This window comes from Periplaneta americana, chromosome 2, assembly GCF_040183065.1.
Source record: "Periplaneta americana isolate PAMFEO1 chromosome 2, P.americana_PAMFEO1_priV1, whole genome shotgun sequence".
Taxonomy (NCBI): Eukaryota; Metazoa; Arthropoda; class Insecta; order Blattodea; family Blattidae; genus Periplaneta; species Periplaneta americana.
In genome coordinates, this window is record NC_091118.1 from 193,283,523 (window position 1) to 193,307,405 (window position 23,883).

Consider the following 23,883-nt stretch of genomic DNA (forward strand, 5'->3'; position numbering starts at 1 on the left):
CTTAATGATATTGTAGAAATATTAATGAAGTGCTTACTGAAATTACATTTTATCAACAGTAATCTCACTAGAGGTTTTGATTTATCTAGAGAAAATCAAAACTCGAGTGGGATTTAATTGACTATTACACGATTAGAAGAAAGTATATAAAGATTAGAAGTAACAAAGTACTCCAATACAATAAAATATTAATTGGCTTATGAAAATACAACTGTCTTCAAATGTATCAACTATTGAGCCTGACGATGTCATATCCAGGCCTTGTACACTGGTTTCTGTCAAATAAGTATTATTATTGTTATTATTAGTCTATTATTATTATTATTATTATTATTATTATTATTATTATTATTATTATTGTTGTACCATCTCAACATTACGCTAGATGGCAGTAGTGTTTTATGATTATGTTTTCTTGTTACCGGTATCAGTTGTGCCAACTATGGAATCATCATTGAACTCTGTGGACTGTTACTAGTCAAGAAGGCATTGTTGATTGTTTCATTTTTATTAAAATGCAACATTCCACTTCAATTATCCGAATCCCAGTAATCAACGTCACTTGACAGATTATTTTCAATAAATCTTAATATTAAACAATCTCTGATACGTGACTATCCATAATATCATATAGCAGAAGCTGTAACATAACCTAATTAATATACTGTACACAAGTGTTAGAAAAGTTTTAATTAACGACGATGACATAAAAAATAAACATGAATAATTTTAAAAGGAATAATTATTGAATGTACAATTTTCAAATTTGAATGTGGTTGGTGGTTCAATTGATGTTATATTGGACGTGTGCGTAATAGAAGTGAACTCGTTGATTTAGGCCTACATGGTATATTCAACTTATTCAGGATTTCCAAATGAATAATTTTAAAAGGAATAATTATTGAATGTACAATTTTCAAATCTGAATGTGGTTGGTGGTTCAATTGATGTTATATTGGACGTGTGCGTAATAGAAGTGGAACTCGTTGATTTAGACCTACATGGTGTATTCAACTTATTCAGGATTTCCGAATGGTGCTCTTCATTTATTTGTAAATCGGATTTCAGAAGATGCATAGGTATGATCAGTGATTTTTATTAATTCTTGTTCTTGAATGCCAATGCGTGTCATATTTGAAACTGCTGTGCATCGACTGGAGTGATTTGTAATTTTATATATATATTTTTTGACGTCCAGACCAGCGCAGTTTCAAATGTTGGCAAACAAAGAAACAAATGCTAGGGACGCGATAAAATTAAACAAATGCTAGGGACGCGATAAAATTGTGCGATAAGCAGCCATGATTGGTTGAAATACGTCCTTTCGTACCGTTTTATTGGTCAAAAGTAGTATGACGTAGTAAGAGTGTAATAGTCACATAAAACATTGTGCTGTATTTGTTCTCTATAATAGTTGTAAGGTAACTCCGTAGGAAAATTTCCGAAAGAGATGTTTAAAAAGACCGCAAGTTCTGACCCACCATTTTTCCTAATGTATACGTATAATTTCATCAATTTCATATGATAGATTCAGTAGACGTAAAAAAGACAAAATAAATGTTTATGAAGTATACCAAGAAAATCTTTAAAATTATGATGGTAAATGTGATCGTGACCTTTAATCCGAATGTGATTTTTAAGAATTTTCACTTCATTACGAATATATCTTTATTAAAATGATTATATTGTCTTTTTACTCATCAAATAGAGTAAAACAGGATAGAGAAAAATAAAAAAACTTATTTGTTCCGTAATTAAGAGAGCTGTGGAAGCGGAAATGCAAAATAAAACGCATAAAGTCATTTTTACACATGGGCCTACTACGCTAAGCAATTTTAGTTCATTAGAGAACGTTAGGTATTAATATGTGTTAGGTGAATAATTGATGCAGAATTAAATGAAGGTGACTGAAGGTAAACTGCTTTTGTTAAACACATAATAACTGTGCATCCACCCACACGCATTTGGAGATACCTAACCTACGAGTAGATTTAAAAAAATCCGTACACATATCCTTTCTTATCATTCTTCTTACTACCATTGAGGAGTGCTTATACACAGAGTGAATATGAAAATACTTTCTACGTTACTTTTTATTACTGTCACATTATTTTTATTTATCCTACTCTTTGTCATTTTATCGCGTATTTTACATACTTCGAAGTTTTATATGATATTCTTATTGAATTTGGTATTCCCAAGAAACTAGTTAGATTAATTGAAATGTGTCTCAGTGAAATGTATAGCAGAGTTCGTATAGGTCAGTTTCTGTCAGATGCGTTTCCAATTCACTGTGGGCTAAAGCAAGGAGATGCACTATTACCTTTACTTTTTAACTTTGCTCTAGAGTATGCCATTACGAAAGTCCAGGATAACAGAGAGGGTTTGGAATTGAACGGGTTACATCAGCTGCTTGTCTATGAGGATGACGTGAATATGTTAGGAGAAAATCCACAAACGATTAGGGAAAACACGGAAATTTTACTGGAAGCAAGTAAACAGATAGGTTTGGAAGTAAATTCCGAAAAGACAAAGTATATGATTATGTTTCGTGACGAGAATATTGTACGAAATGGAAATATAAAAATTGGAGATTTACCCTTCGAAAAGGTGAAACAAAATATCTTGGAGCAACAGTAACAAATATAAATGATACTCGGGAGAAAATTAAACACAGAATAAATATGGGAAATGCCTGTTATTATTCGGTTGAGAAGCTTTTATCATCCAGTCTGTTATCAAAAAATCTGAAAGTTAGAATTTATAAAACAGTTATATTACCGGTTGTTCTTTATGGTTGTGAAACTTGGACTCTCACTTTGAGAGAGGAACATAGGTTAAGGGTGTTTGAGAATAAGGAGCTTAGGAAAATATTTGGGGCTAAGATGGATGAAGTTACAGGAGAATGGAGAAAGGTACACAACACAGAACTGCACGCATTGTATTCTTCACCTGACATAATTAGGAACATTAAATCCAGACGTTTGAGATGGCAGGACGTGTAGCACGTATGGGCGAATCCAGAAATGCATATAGAGTGTTAGTTGGGAGGCCGGAGGGAAAAAGACCTTTAGGGAGGCCGAGACGTAGATGGGAAGATAATATTAAAATGGATTTGAAGGAGGTGGGTTATTATGATAGAGAATGGATTAATCTTGCTCAGGATAGGGACCAATGGCGGGCTTATGTGAGGGCGGCAATGAACCTCCGGGTTTCTTAAAAGTAAGTAAGTAAGTATGTTACATACTTCAGTCCGCATTTAGCAGTTATATTTATTTAGTTCTATATCAGAGTTTTCTTCTCACTCTCTCCCAGTTTCTACTGCTGTATGTTACTCATTTTCTTTATGGTTTAGTTATCCTGAAACTTTCATGGATCGGTGTGAAAATGTTTACCAATACTTAAATTCGAGTTACGGGAGCATTTGCTCACGTGACCAACACGGAGCAAGTCAGGCGGGGATACAAAAGAGAATGGGAGGGAGAGCCAAGGGATCAGGGCACTCTATCGGATTCCCCACCCCTCACTCAATGGATTGTTTTTATCCAAATGTTTGGTTACGGGTCAAAGGGTTATTTTTGCGCTTTATCCCGTTATTAGGGGACCAAATTTTTTAATGTAATTCCTCTTGTCTGTAGCAATAATTCTCTATGTTGGCTACATGAAAAACAAGTGGATTTCAGATAGGTACCGGTACTAGGCCTAGATCACAACAAACCGAAAAAAAGTCTATAGTTGCGTAGCTTTACTATGATGCATATCTTTACGTAAAACTACGCGTCCTCCTTGTCTTTCTCTGTTCTCCTTGTATGCCGGTTGCTCTCCTAGTCATCCTCTTGCTCTCCTACTCTCCCCTTGCTCTCCTACTCTTCCCCTTGCTCTCCTATTCCTCCACTTCTAGCCTTCCACTTGTTATCCTTGTCTTCTCCTTATTCTCTTTATATTCCTCTTTTTCTACTTATATTGTTCTTGCTATCCTTATTCTTTTATTCTCTTTGTATTCACCTTGTAGCGATGAAAGGGGATGCATTTTTTGTGACTTAATTTCTAAGTTAACCCTGCCCATACCTAGTGATGAGAAAGACGTAATTTTACGTTAAAAAATATTTACAACAGAAATGGATTTTTGAAGAAGTTAGGCAAGGAAATCCAGAAGAGATAAAGTCCGAAAAATACCGATAAGATAAATTATGAGATAGAAAGTTTATTTTATAAGTAATTAAAAAAGAAATGATTTGAACATGTTGAAACGAATTAAGGTCACATGGTAACATTGAATTTTCTGAATAATAATAATAATAATAATAATAATAATAATAATAATAATAATAATAATAATAATAATAATTGAGATGGGCAGGGCATGTAGCACGTATGGGCGAATCCAGTAGTTGGGAGGCCGGAGGGAAAAAACCTTTGGGGAGGTCGAGACGTAGATGGGAAGTAATATTAAAATGGATTTGAGGCAGGTGGGATATGATGATAGAGACTGGATTAATCTTGCACAGGATAGGGACCGATGGCGGACTTATGTGAGGGCGGCAATGAACCTGCGGGTTCCTTAAAAGCCATTTGTAAGTAATAATAATAATAATAATAATAATAATAATAATAATAATAATAATAATAATAATAATGTACAGAAAACTGTTATATCAATTATTAATATTATATTACATTTATCATATTATCACAAACATCACGTTTTAGCCCAAATTATTTTAGGCCTACTATATGGTGCAGAAACATGGATCATTAGCATAGTATTTAGTATTAGTATTTATTTAACCTGGTAGAGATAAGGCCGTCAGGCCTTCTCTGCCCCTCTACCAGGAGATTCCAACTATAATATGAACAATAAAATTACAATTAGTATTAAATTTATAATTACAATTACAAATAATATTACAATTAGTATTAAATTTACAATTACAATTACAATAAAATCAAAGTACGAAAAGATTACCTGACTAATTAAAGCTAGATAATTTATCATAGAGAAACAAAGAATATTTTATATTTACTGAATTATAAATTAAACCTACAATAACAAAATTGTATAGCGATTAAATTACTGAATCTTGAAATATTTTGTGATAGATTAAAGAAACTATTTACAAGAAATCAATTACTGATCAAGTGCCTAGTAAGTTTGCGTTTGAATTGAATTTTATTTCGACAGTCCCTGATGCTAGCAGGTAGCGAATTCCAGTCTTGGCAGGGCTATTGTGAAAGAAGATGAGTATGAGGAGGTGCGATGGGATGGTATTGTTAGTATTGTTTCATGACGAGAGCGTGTGTTCAGATTATGGTGAGAAGAAAGGTAAGTGAAGCTAGACGACAGGTACGAAGGAATAGAAGAGTTCAAGATTTCGAAGAGAAAGAGAAGTGAATGTAAATTTATTTTCTTATCTAGTTTAAGCCAACCTATTGCTTCCAGGGATGGAGTAATATGATCATATTTACGAACATTGCTTACAAAACGTACACACAAATTATGAGCACGTTGAAGTTTCATTTTGTTGTCGCTGGAGAGGCCAGTCAGTAAAATGTCCGAATAGTCCAAATAGGGAAATACAAGTGTCTGCACAAGGGATTTTTTAAGCAAGAGGGGAGATGAACATTTATCCTTTTTAGCACATGGATAATAGAATATACTTTTCTGCATACAGCAAGACAAAAAAATTATTCACTTTAGAAATGGATTTTTGGTGAAGGTCGGCGAGGAAATCCAGAAGAGATGAAGTCCGAAATAGTGATGCAAGACAAATTATGAAAGTGAACAAGAGTATTTTATAAGTATCTAATAGAAGAGAAATTAATAAAGCTTGAAAATGTTAAAACAATATGAAATCATAGCTTACCGAGGAGAAGAAGAAGAAGAAGAAGAAGAAGAAGAAGAAGGGAAGGCCAAAAGAAAAATGTATAGATGGTGTCTGACATACTAGTAGTATGGATATAATCTACTGATAAGAGGCTGCAGTGGATAGAACATTAAGAAAAAATAAAATTTACTTTGTATGAGGAAAAATATTGTATTATAGAAAATCCCTTAATCAAGTATCTACTGCATCTGAGTACTATTTAATTAATATAATTATCCCCTATCAGAAATGTTCAACTCGGTGCCTAGCGAAGGGTGAAGACAAAACATTGATCGACACATAGCACGACATTATGTTCAGACCACGGAATCTCCATTTCCACTCTCTGGGAATCGAACTCAGAATCAGTAACCCAAAACGTGCAACTATGCTAAGCTAATCAATGTAATCCATACCAGCAATTTCAATATTATTCGGCCCATCCGTAGTTCAGTGAACTGAGTGCTTCTAACCGTAGGGATCACAATGTAGTCCCTTGCAGATCCCAAGAGATTGGCAATGGGCAATATGACTGCGGGCAAGTTGTTCCACAAGCAGTGTTATATTAAAAACGTTACCATTCTCGTAAGGATGTTTTCATACCTTTATTGGGACTTAATTCTTGGCTTGTATTTTTGCGATTTAATAATTTTGTGTACGAAAAAGAGAGCATGACATGTTATGAACTTGCAATTTCCATTAATTTGTACTAAACTGTTTTTCAAAATGTTCAAACAAAACTCATGCTGCAGAAATAACACAATACTGAGTAAATATCTGTATACCTATACAACAATATTTTAACTGATTTTCTACATAGAGTAACAAATATTATAAACTGAAATTCACAATCGTAGACTTGGGGAACATAGGAAATACGATGAAAAGGGGAAGACTAGGATGATAATAATGATAATAATAATAATAATAATAATAATAATAATAATAATAATAATAATAATAACAATAATAATGTGAAATACTGTAACTGAAACTTATCTAAGTTACCCATTAGTCTGAATACAAGAGGAAAACTAGGAGAAGGGTGGAAGACTAGGAGAAGGGGAAGATTAGGAGAACAAGGAGAAGACTAGGAGAATAAGGGGAGGACTAGGAGAACAAGGAGAATGAGGGGAAGTCTAGGAGAACAAGGGAAGACGAGAACAAGGGAAGTCTAGGAGAAAAAGGGAAAGACTAGGAGAACAAGGGAAAGAGAAGAAGAAAAGGGAGAAAACTAAGAACAAGGGGGAACTAGGGGAACAAAGGAAAGATTAGGAGAATGAGGAGAAGTCTAGGAGAATAAGGGGAATACTAAGAGAACGAGGAGGAAGAGTAGGAGAATAAGGGGAAGACTAGGAGAATTAGGGGAAGACTAGGAGAATAAGGGAAGACTAGGAGAATTAGGGGAAGACTAGGAGAATTAGGGGAAGACTAGGAGAATAAGGGAAAGACTAGGAGAATAAGGGAAAGACTAGGAGAATTAGGGGAAGACTAGGAGAATAAGGGAAAGACTAGGAGAATAAGGGAAAGACTAGGAGAATTAGGGGAAGACTAGGAGAATTAGGGGAAGACTAGGAGAATAAGGGAAAGACTAGGAGAATAAGGGAAAGACTAGGAGAATTAGGGGAAGACTAGGAGAATAAGGGAAAGACTAGGAGAATTAGGGGAAGACTAGGAGAATAAGGGAAAGACTAGGAGAATTAGGGGAAGACTAGGAGAATAAGGGAAAGACTAGGAGAATTAGGGGAAGACTAGGAGAAAAAAGTGAAGACTAGGGGAATAAGAGAAGACAACGAGAATAAGGGAAAGAGTAGGAGAAAAAGGGGAAGACTAAGAGAACAAGGGGAATGAGGAGAAGTCTAGAACAAGGGGAAGACTAGGAGAATAAGGGAAAGGCTAGGAGAACAAGGGAAATGAGGGGAAGTCTAGGAAAGACTAGGAGAAAAAAGTGAAGACTAGGGGAATAAGAGAAGACAACGAGAATAAGGGAAAGAGTAGGAGAAAAGGGGGAAGACTAAGAGAACAAGGGGAATGAGGAGAAGTCTAGAACAAGGGGAATACTAGGAGAATAAGGGAAAGGCTAGGAGAACAAGGGAAATGAGGGGAAGTCTAGGAAAGACTAGGAGAAAAAAGTGAAGACTAGGGGAATAAGAGAAGACAACGAGAATAAGGGAAAGAGTAGGAGAAAAGGGGGAAGACTAAGAGAACAAGGGGAATGAGGGCAAGTCTAGGAGAACAAGGCGAAGACTAGGAGAAAAAAGTAAGACTAGGGGAATAAGGAAAGAAACGAGAACAAGGGGACGAGTAAGAGAAAAAAGGTAAGACTAGGAGAACAAAGGAAAGACCAGGAGAACAAGGGGAAGACTAGGAAAAGAAGGAGAAGACTAGGAGAACAGGGAAAGACTATGTAAACAAAGGAATAGCAAAGAGAAGGGGAGGAGAAGGCGGACACGGGAAGACAACGAAAACAAGGAGAACAATGGAAGACAAGGAGTATGTTATAGAGAGAATTAGTCAAAATTCGTAAAACTTTTGTTATAAAATCAGTATTTTTAAACAGTATTATCATTACCCCATATACAGATACCATAAGATAATATGCTATGGGTCGCACTATAGTAGGCCTAATACGAGAAAAAAGTGAAATCATCAAAAAGGTTGGGAAACACTGGTGTAGGCGACGCAGTCACCTGAGGGATATTTAGTAATTATATATATAAATAACAAATAAGTCATAGAATGTAAATTCCACCATCACTCCACTGCCACAACATTGTCTTCTTTCTGAAGTTTACGAGGAGTTACATAAAACGACTCTTCAACAGGTAGGGCCAGTACAATAATAAAATTCAACTTCCCTCACATCATAACTGAATTCCTGGCAGACACACAATCTTCGATTTATCATCTGAGTATGATAACGGAATTATAGCTTATCTTCCTCCTGAGGATCACGTCGTCACCTATCTACGAGATCATCCGCATATTTGACTGTCGTTTTACGTAATAAAAATATTTATTGGTTTCTAAGAATCTGTAAGCTAAGATAAAGCATAAACAAGAAATGCTTCCATATCTCTGTTAGGCTATATTTAGCTGTGCTCGTTTCCTGATGCGTATCTCTGCTACTGTGCCGTTTCATGTGGCTGGACATTTTCTCACGGAGCGGTTAATTAAGAATTAATACAACGATGGCGAGTGTAACCCGTGAGGGCGGCAATCTTTACGTCTACGACAATAAATGCGGCTATTGTATAGGATGTGGAACATCAACTAATGGTGTACCAGTTGAGAGAAATACAATGTTTTTTAATTACACGAGCCAAGTTTATCTGTAGTAATGTCACGAGAGGTCTGAGATCTGCCGATAAATCCACGACATTTATTAGGACTATTTCGTGAATAAAATAAAAATGTAAATAATATATCCGTAAAATTCGATCACAAAATGTTAATAATTGTATATTTACGAATACTTAACCTATTCAGACACTGTGAAGTTGAGATAGATGAATATCGATTACTGCAATAAAGAAATTCGATGTTATTATTCAGTAATGCCAATTGCGAAAAGCGAAATACAGGTTTAACAATGTTAATTACATGTACTGCACTTTTATTCTTATTATTATAATATAAATACATTTTCATTATCTGCTGAAATCATGATTTATTTTAAAATTTTATAATATAATTACAGTAACTTGATTAATACATTAATTAAATGAAGAATTGTTGAAAACGCAGTTATCTAATCTGAATGAAGGAATGTAATTTTTTTTCAGATAGCCTACAATGGACATGGAATTTGAAGATGAAGATGTATTTTATGGGCTACAGTTATAGATTAGATTACCTGTGTGAGCAGGACCAGTGAAAGCTGTGCCTTATTTCGACCGTTACTACGTGCTACAGGAAAGCATTTTTTATAGCTCGACAAACGCATTCTCGCTGTAGTGTGTAACGGAACTAAGGCTGCATCTACACAGTTCAATATTCCAATCGCGTATGCATGCCATCTAGGAAGAATATTAAAAGAATCAAGTTTAAATCGTATATTAAATTAAGATGCATGAAGATTTTATATCTACATGGAGCGCCGTTTTGAACGTCGTCTTCACTGCGTAAATATATAAATTAATATTAATCTTGCATTCATTGCTTTAAAGTTGAAAGAAAAGTTTAACCGTGTAGTTGCATCTTAATGTATTCATGATCATCGATTTACGGGGGAACAGTTGGCGACAATGACTAAACAAAAGAACGACCATGCGATAAATTGATAGCGATAAATCTAGCTGCAAAAATTATCGCAAAGTGTGACTGTGATTGGTTAGAATTCAAAATTTCATTACACTTCATTGGTTGAAAATGCAATGACGTCATATAAACGAAATAGTCGATGAAAATAATCCAAATCAGATTTTATATTAGATGATCTGCTAAACACTAGCATTCCATAAGTTCAAACAGGAGTAAAAATTCTACATAAACCAACATCTCATTCAATCTCTTGGTGGTGGTGGTGGTGGTGGTGGTGGTGGTGGTGGTGGTGGTGGTGGTGGTGGTGGTGGTGGTGGTGGTGGTGGTGGTGGTGATTGCAGCAACAATATTGTAGTTGTAGTAATTATAGTAGCAACAATGGTGGTTGTGACGAAAATAGCAACAATTATGGTTGTATTAATGATAACAGCAACCATGGTTGTTATAGTATGTAGTAGTTACAATGATGGTTGTATCATAACGATAGTAACAACAGTGATGGTTGTGATCTGAATGAAGGAGGGGGCGGGGAGAGCAACGGTGAATAGTTTAACGGTTGAGTTGTTTGGACTTTTTCCATTGTTAATTTTCAAAAATTGTAGCACAACGTTTCGAAGAGTGGACACCTCTTCGTCGTCTGGTCTTCACAATAGGTTTTCACCTGACGACGAAGAGAGATCCACTCTTTGAAACGTTGTGCTACAATTTTTGAAAATTAACAATGGAAAAAGTCCAAATAACTCAACCATTAATGATGGTTATATTAATGATAGTAGTGACCGTGGTGGTTGCAGTAACGATAGTAGCAACAATTGTGGTTGTAATGAAAGTAACAACAATGGTGGTTGTAATGAAAGTAACAATAATGGTGGTTGTACTGATAGCAACACTGATGCATGTAGTAATGACAGTAGCAACAATGGTGGTTGTATTAGCAGCAATGGTGGTTGTAGTAATTATAGCAGGAACAATGGTGATTGTAGTAATGATAGCAACTATGGTGGCTATATTAATAATAGTGGTTGGATTAGAAACAGTGGCGGTTGTAGTAATGATAGCAACTATGGTGGCTATATTAATAATAGTGGTTGGATTAGGAACAGTGGCGGTTGTAGTAATGATAGCAACTATAGTGGCTATATTAATAATAGTGGTTGGATTAGGAACAGTGGCGGTTGTAGTAATGATAGCAACTATGGTGGCTATATTAATAATAGTGGTTGGATTAGGAACAGTGGCGGTTGTAGTAATGATAGCAACTATGGTGGCTATATTAATAATAGTGGTTGGATTAGGAACAGTGACGGTTGTAGTAATGATAGCAACTAGGGTGGCTATATTAATAATAGTGGTTGGATTAGGAACAGTGACGGTTGTAGTAATGATAGCAACTATGGTGGCTATATTAATAATAGTGGTTGGATTAGGAACAGTGACGGTTGTAGTAATGATAGCAACTAGGGTGGCTATATTAATAATAGTGGTTGGATTAGGAACAATGGCGGATGTAGTAATGATAGCAACTATGGTGGCTATATTAATAATAGTGGTTGGATTAGGAACAGTGGCGTTTGTAGTAATGATAGCAACTATGGTGGCTATATTAATAATAGTGGTTGGATTAGGAACTGTGGCGTTTGTAGTAATGATAGCAACTATGGGGGCTATATTAATAATAGTGGTTGGATTAGGAACAGTGGTTGTTGTAATGATAGCAACTATGGTGGCTATATTAATAATAGTGGTTGGATTAGGAACAGTGGTGGTTGTAGTAATGACTGTAGCAACAATGGTGGTTGTAGTTAAAGTAGTGGCAGTAAAAAAATTGGTTATAATGATAGACGGAGTTATAATAGTAACAATAGTAGTGATGATGGTATTACAGAATTTGATTTTAGTAGTGAATAGTACTGTATTAACAACGTTGTTATTATAGGCGTTGTAGCAGTAGGCCTAATAGTAGAGATGGCTGTAGAATGCTATGCATAGACATTTCGCTAGCCCGCGCTACGAGCGTGCTAAACTAGCCCCGGCTATCGACTGATTACTTGTACAGGGTTCATATCATATCGCTAACACTGGTTTATGAATACGAAAAACGTTAGTTCGCTGATCATCCACCGGAAGCCCGACTAGTAGTGGTGGTTATAGTAGTAATAACAGTAGCAATGGTGGCCAGAGTAGTAATAGTAGGTGGTGGTGGTGGTGGTAATAAGTGTAATAACTAATAACAATAGTACCGGTACTAAGTTAATTACAATGCTGGTAACAGCTACAGCTACAAGGCAGAGGTGCTAGTAATAGAAGTAGCACTTTTAGTATAAATAGGCATGGTTTCGATATTGATAATGATATTAGTGACATTACTGGCGGCCGGATAGCTCAGTTGGTAGAGCAGCTGGCTACGGACTGGAAGGTCCGGGGTTCGATCCCAGGTGGTGACAGGATTTTTTCTGGTTGCAAACTTTCAGAACGGCCCGAGGTTCACTCAGCCTCCTATAAAATTGAGAACCCCCTTCCCGGGGGTAAAAGGCGGCACCTCAGTGCCGAGGTCATGGAAAGCATGGGGCTCTACCTCCATGTCCCCCAAGTGCCTTCATGGCATGTTACGGGGATACGTTTACTTTTTTTTTTATTAATGATATATTTGGGGCTAAGAGGGATGAAGTTACAGGAGAATGGAGAAAGTTACACAACGCAGAGCTGCACGCATTGTACTCTTCACCTGACATAATTAGGAAGATAAAATCCAGACGTTTGAGATGGGCAGGACATGTAGCACGTATGGGCGAATCCAGAAATGCATATAGGGTGTTAGTTGGGAGGCCGGAGGGAAAAAGACCTTTGGGGAGCCCGAGACGTAGATGGGAAGATAATATTAAAATGGATTTGAGGGAGGTGGGATATGATGATAGAGACTGGATTAATCTTGCTCAGGATAGGGACCAATGGCGGGCTTATGAGAGGGCGGCAATGAACCTCCTGGTTCCTTAAAAGCCAGTAAGTAATAATAATAATAATAATAATAATAATAATAATAAAGCATAAACGACATAAAGATCATTGGAAAGGTACAGTATGCTACTGTAATATAACGCTCCTTCCGTGTGTTTTGCACTCCTGATTCATACCAGGGGCCGTACTGTTTTGAAGCAGCCCGAAATGGATACGGCCGGCGGGATGTATATGGATCTGTTTTCTACGCCATGGCCAGGTAAATAAGAATGAAGGAAACCTAATCCGTGGGGTCCAGAACATAACAAGTAGACCAGCAGCAGCAGCGCTGTTGCGCAACGCAGCGCGGCGGCGGAGAGAAAGCTGCACGTAACACGGCCACTCCTCTACAACCATCAGCTCCGAGGCACAACCATCGCAACCATCCGCTCCCAGGCAAATAGGTTGCTGACCCAGATAACTTGCGTCTTATCAATAACTTATCTTGATATCGATAGCTCAATGCGCCATGTATGCCTTACTCATCTACATCGGGAGTTATCACAGTGTGGGTCGCGTACCCATCCGTGCACACGTGAGAATTTCCTATGCAAAGCAGAGAAAATATACTCAATGGAATTAGGAAAAATTCTCTCCACAATAAAAAAGAAAACACCTACAGGATACTTGTATATGTTTAATCAGCAGCCTGAAGCCTGGTTGGAACCTCATAAGAAACACTAATAAGCATCACTCATGAAGCAACTAAGCCAGGAAATAATGGGATACGGTGGTCAGTTCCTTTACCCTTCATTGCATATACCCCTGATTAGTAACGTAGTTCACTACTGATAATTAACTGTTAGTGGCTGAAGAGTTCTTTACTCATTCTCTTAATAGTGCATTCTGTTTTAATAGATTATTATTATTATTATTATTATTATTATTATTATTATTATTATTATTATTATTTTGTTTAGTCAATTGTCAGGTCTGAACCTCACAAGTGATACCAAGAAGGCATCACTTATAAGGCAACTAGGTCAGGAGATAATGGAGTAGGGTGGTCAGTTCCTTTCCCTCTTCATTGCATACATCGCCGACTAGCTACATATTACACTAGTCAGACTTCAGATGCATACAAACTATTATTATTATTATTATTATTATTATTATTATTATTATTATTGAAGCCGAGACGTAGATGGGAGGATAATATTAAAATGGATTTGAGGGAGGTGGGATATGATGATAGAGATTGGATTAATCTTGCACGGGATAGGGACCGATGACGGGCTTATGTGAGGGCGGCAATGAACCTGCGGGTTCCTTAAAAACCATTTGTAAGTTATTATTATTATTATTATTATTATTATTATTATTATTATTATTATTAATAATGGCGGCCGGGTAGCTCAGTTGATAGAGCAGCTGGCTACGGACTGGAAGGTCCGGGGTTCGATCCCAGGTGGTGACAGGATTTTTTCTCGTTGCCAAACTTTCAGAGCGGCCCCGAGGTTCACTCAGCCTCCTATAAAATTGAGTACCGGGTCTTTCCCGGGGGTAAAAGGCGGTCAGAGCGTGGTGCCGACCACACCATCTCATTCTACTGCCGAGGTCATGGAAAGCATGGGGCTCTACCACCATGCCCTCCCAAGTGCCTTCATGGCATGTTACGGGGATACCTTTACCTTTTACCTTTTTATTATTATTATTATTATTATTATTATTATTATTATTATTATTATTATTACTACTACTATTATTATTATATTTGGGGCTAAGATGACGGAAATGGAGAAAGTTACACAATGCAGAACTGCACGCATTGTATTCTTCACCTGACATAATTAGGAATATTAAATCCAGACGTTTGAGATGGGCAGGGCATGTATCACGCATGGGCGAATCCAGAAATGCATATAGAGTGTTAATTGGGAGGCCTGAGGGGAAAAAAAAACCTTTGGGGAGGCCGAGATGTAGATGAGAATAGAATAGAGACCGATGGCGGACTTATGTGAGGGCGGCAATGAACCTCCGGGTTCCTTAAAAGCCTTAAGTAGGTACTGTAAGTATTATTATTATTATTATTATTATTATTATTATTATTATTATTATTATTTCCCTTTTATAAGTATTGATTCTATATATCTGAAGTCTGATTTGATTAATGTAATAATATGCTACTAGTCAGCGATGTATGCAATGCAGGTAGAAAGGAACTGGCAACCCTACCCTATTATCTCCTGTCTTAATTGCCTCATGAGTAATGTTTTATTGGTGTCACTTATGAGATTCAAACCAGTTTCGGACAGTTGACCAACAACAAACTTCTTTCTAATGCAACAATATTATAACATGTAGAAATTGCACAAACCAAAGTACTTTATAAAGTAAGTGAAATGGGACGTAAATTAAGTGTGGGCATTAACATACACAACGTTGTCGTCGTCATCATCATCATCATCATCATCATCATCATCATCGCTATCACTATCACCACATCTTAATCACAGCCATGACTTTAATTAAAGTCCTCACCCCTTTTTTCTTTTACCTTCCTCATCATCTACAATCTCGTAATGAGTAATATCTGCCGTTTACAACTCCAGAAAAAATACCTTTAAGCTCTGCTTGTTTCACAGCACCCTATTGATCTCATTTCCAAAGATTGATAGCGCAATCCTTATTTCACAGTATTTTGCTCTTGGATGGCGATCTTAAAAGTTTTCCGCCCCTCCTTTCTCTTCTGAAATGCTCAAGGAAGATAGTTGTTATGGTGTATGAAAAAGCAGAAAAGAAATTGTCTTAAATCAGAATAAGTACCATACTAGGGCATTCGGTAACTAATGGCAACAATGCTGTAAATCAGTGCTCCTAGCGGTGGCCACTGAAATCTTGTACCACGTAATAGTACAGCAATTGTTTCATAAAATTGCAATATTGAAAGTCATAATTTGTAAATACAGTGGCTTTTTCTGATTTGTAGTAAACAATACAGCCCTAAAGGTACGAACCAAGGTGCTTCATAAAAATCAAACTTGCAAGAGAAAAACATGCAACTCAGTGCTTTAGGGCATTAACTTACAAGCAGTCCGTGGGACAGAGAAGTCCTACCATACTGAACTATTGCAAGTTGGGTGGAAACGAGGCATTCACTTTCAATTAAGAGTTGACATCCGAAGAGCTTTAAATTGATCAGTGAGAGAGATATCCAGAAATGCTGCTGCAGATGGAGTCCGCCGTCTTCCAAGAATTTGGCAACGTATTGTTGACTTGTCAGGAGACTATATTTGAAGTATGTAATGTCAAAAGTAACCTAAATAAATTTAGTGTGAAACAGTAACTAATGTTGCCATTACTTTGTGAATGCCCTAGTAGATTTGCCCTAATGATCGCATCTTTTAATTTTTTTTTTCTGAATAAGCTCTTTGCTATATAATTAACTTGGAATTATTATGTAGCCTACTGTATTGTAAGCTAGAAACTAATTTGATTTCTTTCTCCTCGAAAGTTACGTTTTTCATTCTACTGGTACATTTTTTAGAAACTATTTAACTTAACATAGAGTTATGTAATGTTAATGGCATATTAATATATAACATATATATATATATGAGTCTTAATGATAATTACTTTTAAATATCTCAAAAAGTTTCTGATTTGTATTAATTTTTCTAGACGAAATAATTTTTTGCACGGCGAATATTCATTTGAGCTCGATTACAAAAATAATAATAATAATAATAATAATAATAATAATAATAATAATAATAATAATAATAATAATAATAATAATAATAATAATTTATTTTAGCTGGCAGAGTTAAGGCCGTAAGGCCTTCTCTTCCACTCAACCAGCAAAAAGTATATATAGCTACATATGCATGAACTTACAAAGAATTAAACAATTTGATTTAGATGAGAGTTACATAATGGACATATTAAAAATAATATAAGTTAATGTATGGTTTTACTTTAGTGTCCTCTGACAGTAAGTGGTTGAAATTTCGTTATGGATCAAAACTATAGAAAATGAATAAAGTGATATCAATGTATACTGATGTAACTCAATAATAATAATAATGTAAAAAAATACCTTTAATTAAAAGTTAAAAATTAATTTCTAGCTCACAATGCAATACATCCACTGTAGGTTAATTCAATACCCAAAAGTTTTCTTATTCAACAAAAAGCTATGAATACCTATTAAGATCAAATCTATGGCAATCTAATTTCAGGCTTACCCCCTCCCCCCAAATTTTCACACATCGTAACAATCATCTTCCCTTAATATTTTATTAAACTTTAAAACCTGAGTGAAACTAGCGCTGAGGTAGTTTCGGTGATTTCGGAAGTGAAAATCGTTGTATTTATAAGAGATTTTTTTGTGGAGATGCAGTCGATCTTATAAGGCATAATAAAAGCCTAAACTAACCAAACCTAACCTGTCACAGATTCGTATATGCTAGGTGTAAGAGTACGAAGGGAACTATCTCAGCGCTAGATTAGCCAAAACCTGTAACTCTTCATTTATGTCTTGGAATTTAGTTTGTGTAACAAGCTTCAGATTGCAGCCTCCCGTAAATTCTAATTAAGTGTTGCTTCAAATCCAGTTTTATCGTACATAATACTACGCAGTCTTATACAACGGATATCACTATTACCTTTCAAATGTACTTAACGACAAAAACAATGTTTTATACAATGACACATTGCATCTGTCACTGTCATGAATGACGCCTTGCCATAATCTCTGATTACAAGCATATCAAACTCAGAGAATCTCAACTACGCATGTTGTTAACTTCCTAATCATGCTTCCTCTTGTCAACGGCGATGGAACCGTACACACATGCCACATGTCTAACCCATCATGAAGCTCGTTACTGTACTCCAGTTCACATTTTGGGCACAAACTACATTCGAAAAGGATGTACCTTACTAATCTCCAATATGAATATTCAATAAACTTATTTGCTATAAATATTTAAGACGTTAAGACAGAATATTAAGCAATTTAAGGTACTAAATCCAGGGTGCGAATTAACGGGGAGATGGGGGGGGGGAGATTTCCCCCCTGTTGGAAAGTTATCCCCCTCTCATAAATTCATATTTCTGCCAGGCATAACTTCTATCCCCCCCCTCACTAAATATAATTTGTATTGTTTTCATACGAGTATACTTTATAATGTATAAAGTATGCTAAGGAAATAATATTGATGTATTGTCATCACCGGCAAGCTGACAACAATCAATAACCTAAGAATTACACATCTTATCTTAGACCTGCTCATGAATATAATTATTCTTATGATCAAGATGCAAGACAAGCAACTCAGTGCGACAGGCGTTGAGCCGTATCGAATGAAGATAATAATAATAATAATAATAATAATAATAATAATAATAATAATAATAATAATAATAATAATAATAATAATAATGTTATGTAAGGTATTCTCTATCTAGAACTCTATCCCTCCCCTCATCAGATGAGGGGATATCTTATGATGAGTTGCCAGACCTAACGTGTTGCAAATATTTAATGGAATGTGTTCCACTGTATTTATTTATTTTTTTGTTTCTTATTTTTATTTTGTAATCATGTAAATCGTGTTTATTTATCACCAGGGAAAGGATTTATATGTAAATACATATTTACTTATAAAGCTAATATAATTTATATTTTGCATTATCTTTATGTTTCACAATGTGTAGGGTTGAAAAATCCTACTTTTATTTTCCATATTTTTCCATATTTTAGAGTTTAGTACATATTTTCGTTAATTTCCATATATTTTCCATATTTCATATAAAACAGTCCATATTATATTAGGTTTAACAATAAAACAAAACAAAATTCCATTAACTTTTAAAAATACATTTCAACAATAGAGATTTAAACACATGTTCAGTAATCCCTTTAACATCAGAGTTATTTGAAAATTAGCAGTCCTATCAACAATGGGAAAGTAAGTTACAAAACTGTATTAATTTAATTTAAAATTTTTAACAGACTTCAGTTGTGCAGCTCAACAGTTAAATGCCAGTCAGAGTACACATAGGTTCAGTTTTGTAAATCATACTATAAAGACGGTAAATATGCCAAAAGTACGTCATTCAGTCAATTTAAAATCAAAACTAACAAGTTACATTTCAGAATTTAAAGAAGATGGTTTATCAACTGACAATAAAATATTATTTTGTAATTTGTGTCAGTGTGCAGTATCATCTACACAAAAGTTCCTGGTGCAACAACACATTACAACTAGTAAACATCAGGCCAACAAACAACTAAATTCCAAGCAGAGACAATTGTTTTTAACACAACCAACAACATCGAATGTAAGATCTGAGTTTAACATCGACCTGTGCCGTTCTCTCATCTCTGCTGATATTCCTCTCTACAAACTAAAGAATAAGGTCTTCAGGGAATTCCTTGAAAAATATACTCAACATACAATCCCGGATGAGTCAACACTTAGGAAGACGTATGCTCCATCCATCTACGATGAGACAATACAGAAGATAAGAGATGAAATTAAAGATAGTTCAATTTGGGTTTCCATTGATGAGACTCCCGACAAAGAAGGTAGACTTGTTGGTAATGTAGTTATCGGTTTGTTAAGTGAACAATATTCTGAACGAATTCTTTTACATTGTGATGTTCTAGAAAAGTGCAATAACAAAACTATAGTTAAACTGTTCAACGAAGCTATGGGTATCCTGTGGCCAAAGGGTATTATGTACGATAATGTGTTATTCTTTATTAGCGATGCTGCCCCTTATATGGTCAAAGCTGGACAAGCATTATCTGTTGTATATCCTAAATTGACTCATTTTACTTGTGTGGCGCATGCATTTCATCGTGTGGCAGAAGTGGTCAGAGACAATTTCCCTAAAGTAGATTTGTTGATTTCATCAGTGAAAAAAGTATTTCTCAAAGCTCCCAGTAGAGTTAACGTGTTGAAAGAAATGTACCCTGAAATTCCATTGCCACCAAAGCCAATTTTAACTAGATGGGGTACATGGCTAGAAGCAGTTGAATATTATGCCGAACATATAGACTCTATTAACAATGTTCTCCTTGCATTGGACTCTGAAGATGCAGTCTCAATTGATACTGCGAAAACAGTTACCTGTGACATAAGTGTGAAGAATGACTTAGCTCACATTCAGCATACATTTTCATGCATCATAAAAACGCTCAAAAGTCTCCAAAATAGGCACCTTTCACTATCTGAAAGTTTTGAAATTATAAATAGTACTGTGGAACAACTGAATCGTGGTAGAGGTAAAGTTGCAGATGCAGTAAGAGCTAAGGTGGACACTGTACTTTCAAAAAACCCTGGATATGAAGAACTACAAAAGGTTGTTGCTGTGATGAGTGGTGAATCAACAGTGAAGATTAACTTGGACTTATCCCCAGCAGACATTGTGAAATTGAATTATGTACCAGTTACTTCTTGTGACGTCGAACGCTCTTTTAGTCAGTATAAATCTATCCTCAGAGACAATAGAAGAAGATTCACTTTTCAGCACTTGAAAGAAATGTTTGTAACCTATTGTTATGGTAACAGACAATAAAAATTGTGTTTTGTTGAAACTACATTGGAAGATAAGGTACGTCCATTATATTTTTTGTTTAGTTTGATTAAAATGTACCAATATTTAACGTACATAGTCATTTTTTTATAATTTTAAGTCCATATTTAATTCCATATTTTGGTAAAAATCCATATTTAATTCCATATTTTGGTAAAAATAACTACATATATATTTACATATTTCATATATTTTTAGTCCATATAAATCCGTTCCCTGTTTATCACTTAACGCCAATATGTATCCCACTGTGTTTTTTTTATTATTAATCTATTTTTGTGTACATTTTATTCAACTGTCGGTTTCTGGTTTAATTATGTAAATCCTACTTAATTGTAATCTAATAATAATATGTATACTAATGTGTCTATTTTTATTTTTACTGTGTACATTTTTTTATTGAATTATCGGCTTCTGTTTTTATGTGATTCGTATTTGATTCTAACAACATTAATATGTATTCCACTATGTTTATTTTTATTTTATGAGGTAAATTTTTATGTAACTACCTCTTTAGATCTCATTATGTACCTAAATTGTATCAGTATGTAATCGCTTAATTCCGATCCAGTTTTATGTTCAACTATGTAAGCAAGTTTTAATCCTGGTTGAGTGTAAGAGAAGGCCTTACGGCCTTAACTCTGCCAGGTTAAATACAGCCATTATTATTATTATTATTATTATTATTATTATTATTATTATTATTATTATTATTATTATTATCAGAAATCTTAATTCGCACTCTGATTAAATCCTTCCAAATTCCACCTACAATAAATTCTGGATTCCAACATATTCCAATAACAATTTATACCCTGTCACAACACGATATTATTGTCAGTCCACAGAAGAGTCGAGTTATTCTTTATATTTTACAGTAGACACGAACTGTTCTTGGAATTCATTAGCTACGGATGTTAGGGGGTGCCCGACCTTAACGCTTTCAAGTGAAGAGTCCACTGCAAGAATGATGGACGTCATTTGGAATACATTTTGCAGGAGAAGCAATTGAAAGTTTGAAATGCTTAGCGCTCAAAGCTTAACTGTGATTTTCCGATCATTACTGGACAATGACTATCAGTGTTAATGCCATATAACTCTCTGTGTACATTCTATATGCCTTAAGCTATGCATTGACAGTCTTGGTTCATTTTTCGACAGAAAGTGACATCCATCATTCTTGCAGTGGTGACAAATCTTATTTTGCATCTTATAGTGTTATAATTGTAATTAATCATGAATTATTGTATCATATAATGTAATTTATCACCAAATTTAAACAGGTATTTAAGTTCATTACATTGTTCTATATTTTCCACCTTATGTATATTTTGCAGCTTAGTTTTTGCTTTATGTATATAATAATATTCTTGCTTTAACAACATTGTATTATTACGTATTTCTTTTTCTCTTTGGCGTAGTGGAAAAGAAGTTCTTACGGGCAGAATAAATAAAGTATTATTATTATTATTATTATTATTATTATTATTATTATTATTATTATTATTATTATTTTGTCAATGTATTTAAAATTAAATAACTGGCAATGACAGGTAAATTTCTCTCTCTCCATTACTCTCTTCCAACTGTAAATGCAGGAACCTTAACAATGTTAAATGTTATGGATTTAAGTGACCGGTAAATTAAAAGTTCTAACATAGATTTGAGTGAATACATTTCACGACACAAAACATTTTTCCAACGTATTCACACTTTATTCCCAAGAATGGCCAGCTAATGCCAAAACAAACCCCACGGCTGTGATAAACAAATTAAATTCGTAATCATAATGCTTCACTCAAGATACGCAAGTTTATATTCCTACATAAACGGAATCGTATTACTCTATGTATCAAAACCACAAAAATGTACTTACAGCATATGTCCATTAAATGCTTATAGCTCCATAACGTTATCAAATGACACCACTTCATTTCAAAACAATTCCGTCTAGATTTCAATTTATGTACACATTATCTGATTATAACCGAACGATGGAGAAAGTATAGAAGGCCTAGACCTATGCTGCGTTAAATCTTACCAAGTTCTGCGTTTATCCGCAAAATCGGGGCTACGCCCAAACAAAACAAACGTACAACAATGCTGCGGCACTGACACATGCAACACTCGACGTTCCAGAGCGACCTCCGGCTTACAACATTTCGTGTGACGTCACGATATTGATACAATATTTTACAATGTTCTTCTAGACTTGCAAGCATCGATCTTCACTTGTTTCATTTTTGTACGAAGGCCCTTGCGCACTGCCATTTTATTGCCAAGGTTTTAATTTCCAGGTTTGAAGGTTGCACTGATAAGCCCTCCAGATGCAGTAACTTCTGGAACACACTGTCGCACGTGTAACTGTTTCCACCGAACAGGGCAACGCGTCTGGAATGCGGCAAGATGTTGATAAATGTTTACGTCACTTTTCAGCAGTCCGAAAAGGGCTCAACAATGCGCGTCTCGTTCTTCGCCCTTTTCGATTGAGCCGTGGGCTAATAAAATGGCAGCGGCAACAGCCCCCCCGTGTGTGACACGTCGAGATTACGCAAGCATTGCAGTGCGGTATTGATCAGGGTAACGGGGTGGACTTCGGGGACAGGTGCCCCCAGAGCCCTACACCTTACCCTGCTGAAGCAAAGGGCCTACCTCTAGCTGGTGTGACAGTTGACGATCGACACGCACACACCTCCAGTCCCGTGCCTGCTCACTACAAGACTGACTCGTCTGGAGCCGTCATGCGCTGTGCGGGGCCGCGCACGTCTATAGATCACAGGCCCTGGAATAGGCATTGGAACGCGCCGCGCGGACCGGGCCCGTCCTGACCATCTGGTACCACGAAATCGATACAATCCTTCCAAGTCAAAGGAACGGCGTTCCTCTGTACAATTAATCGACCGTTCCTTCACCAAATTATGGTTTCCTTTGATTGTCGAATTAACATCTGCCTTTGTTTTTAACAGTTTTATCTGCCAACTCTATCATCGTCATTATCATCATTATCATAATCATTATCAGCATCATTTCCCTTCTTTTTCTTTTTCACGAACTAGTTTCTACTCCAATTAAAACTGGTACCGCAACTCTTCTTTTCTGGGACATCTTCGTCCTTCAGGTAGGAATACGACCCTTTGATGTTTTGAAATGATACTCACTTACTGGCTTTTAAGGAACCCGGAGGTTCATTGCCGCCCTCACATAAGCCCGCCAT

The 23,883-nt window shown here is 35.7% G+C and overlaps 1 protein-coding gene across 7 annotated transcripts in view; it reads right to left on the minus strand.

Moving 5' to 3' along the window:
• Prosap (prosap) overlaps positions 1 to 23,414 on the minus strand; it is a 427,686-nt gene extending 404,272 nt beyond the window's left edge. For 5 of the 7 annotated variants that reach the window (XM_069819216.1, XM_069819211.1, XM_069819215.1 and 2 more), the window contains exon 1: positions 22,546 to 22,565. In XM_069819216.1, the coding sequence (XP_069675317.1) occupies positions 22,546 to 22,550 (5 nt within the window). In that variant the 5' untranslated portion in view covers positions 22,551 to 22,565. Of the gene's footprint in view, positions 1 to 22,545; positions 22,566 to 23,321 lie in introns of those variants that run through there. The other 2 variants (XM_069819212.1, XM_069819213.1) reach the window with 2 other exon arrangements.
• Positions 23,415 to 23,883: the final 469 nt, after the last annotated feature.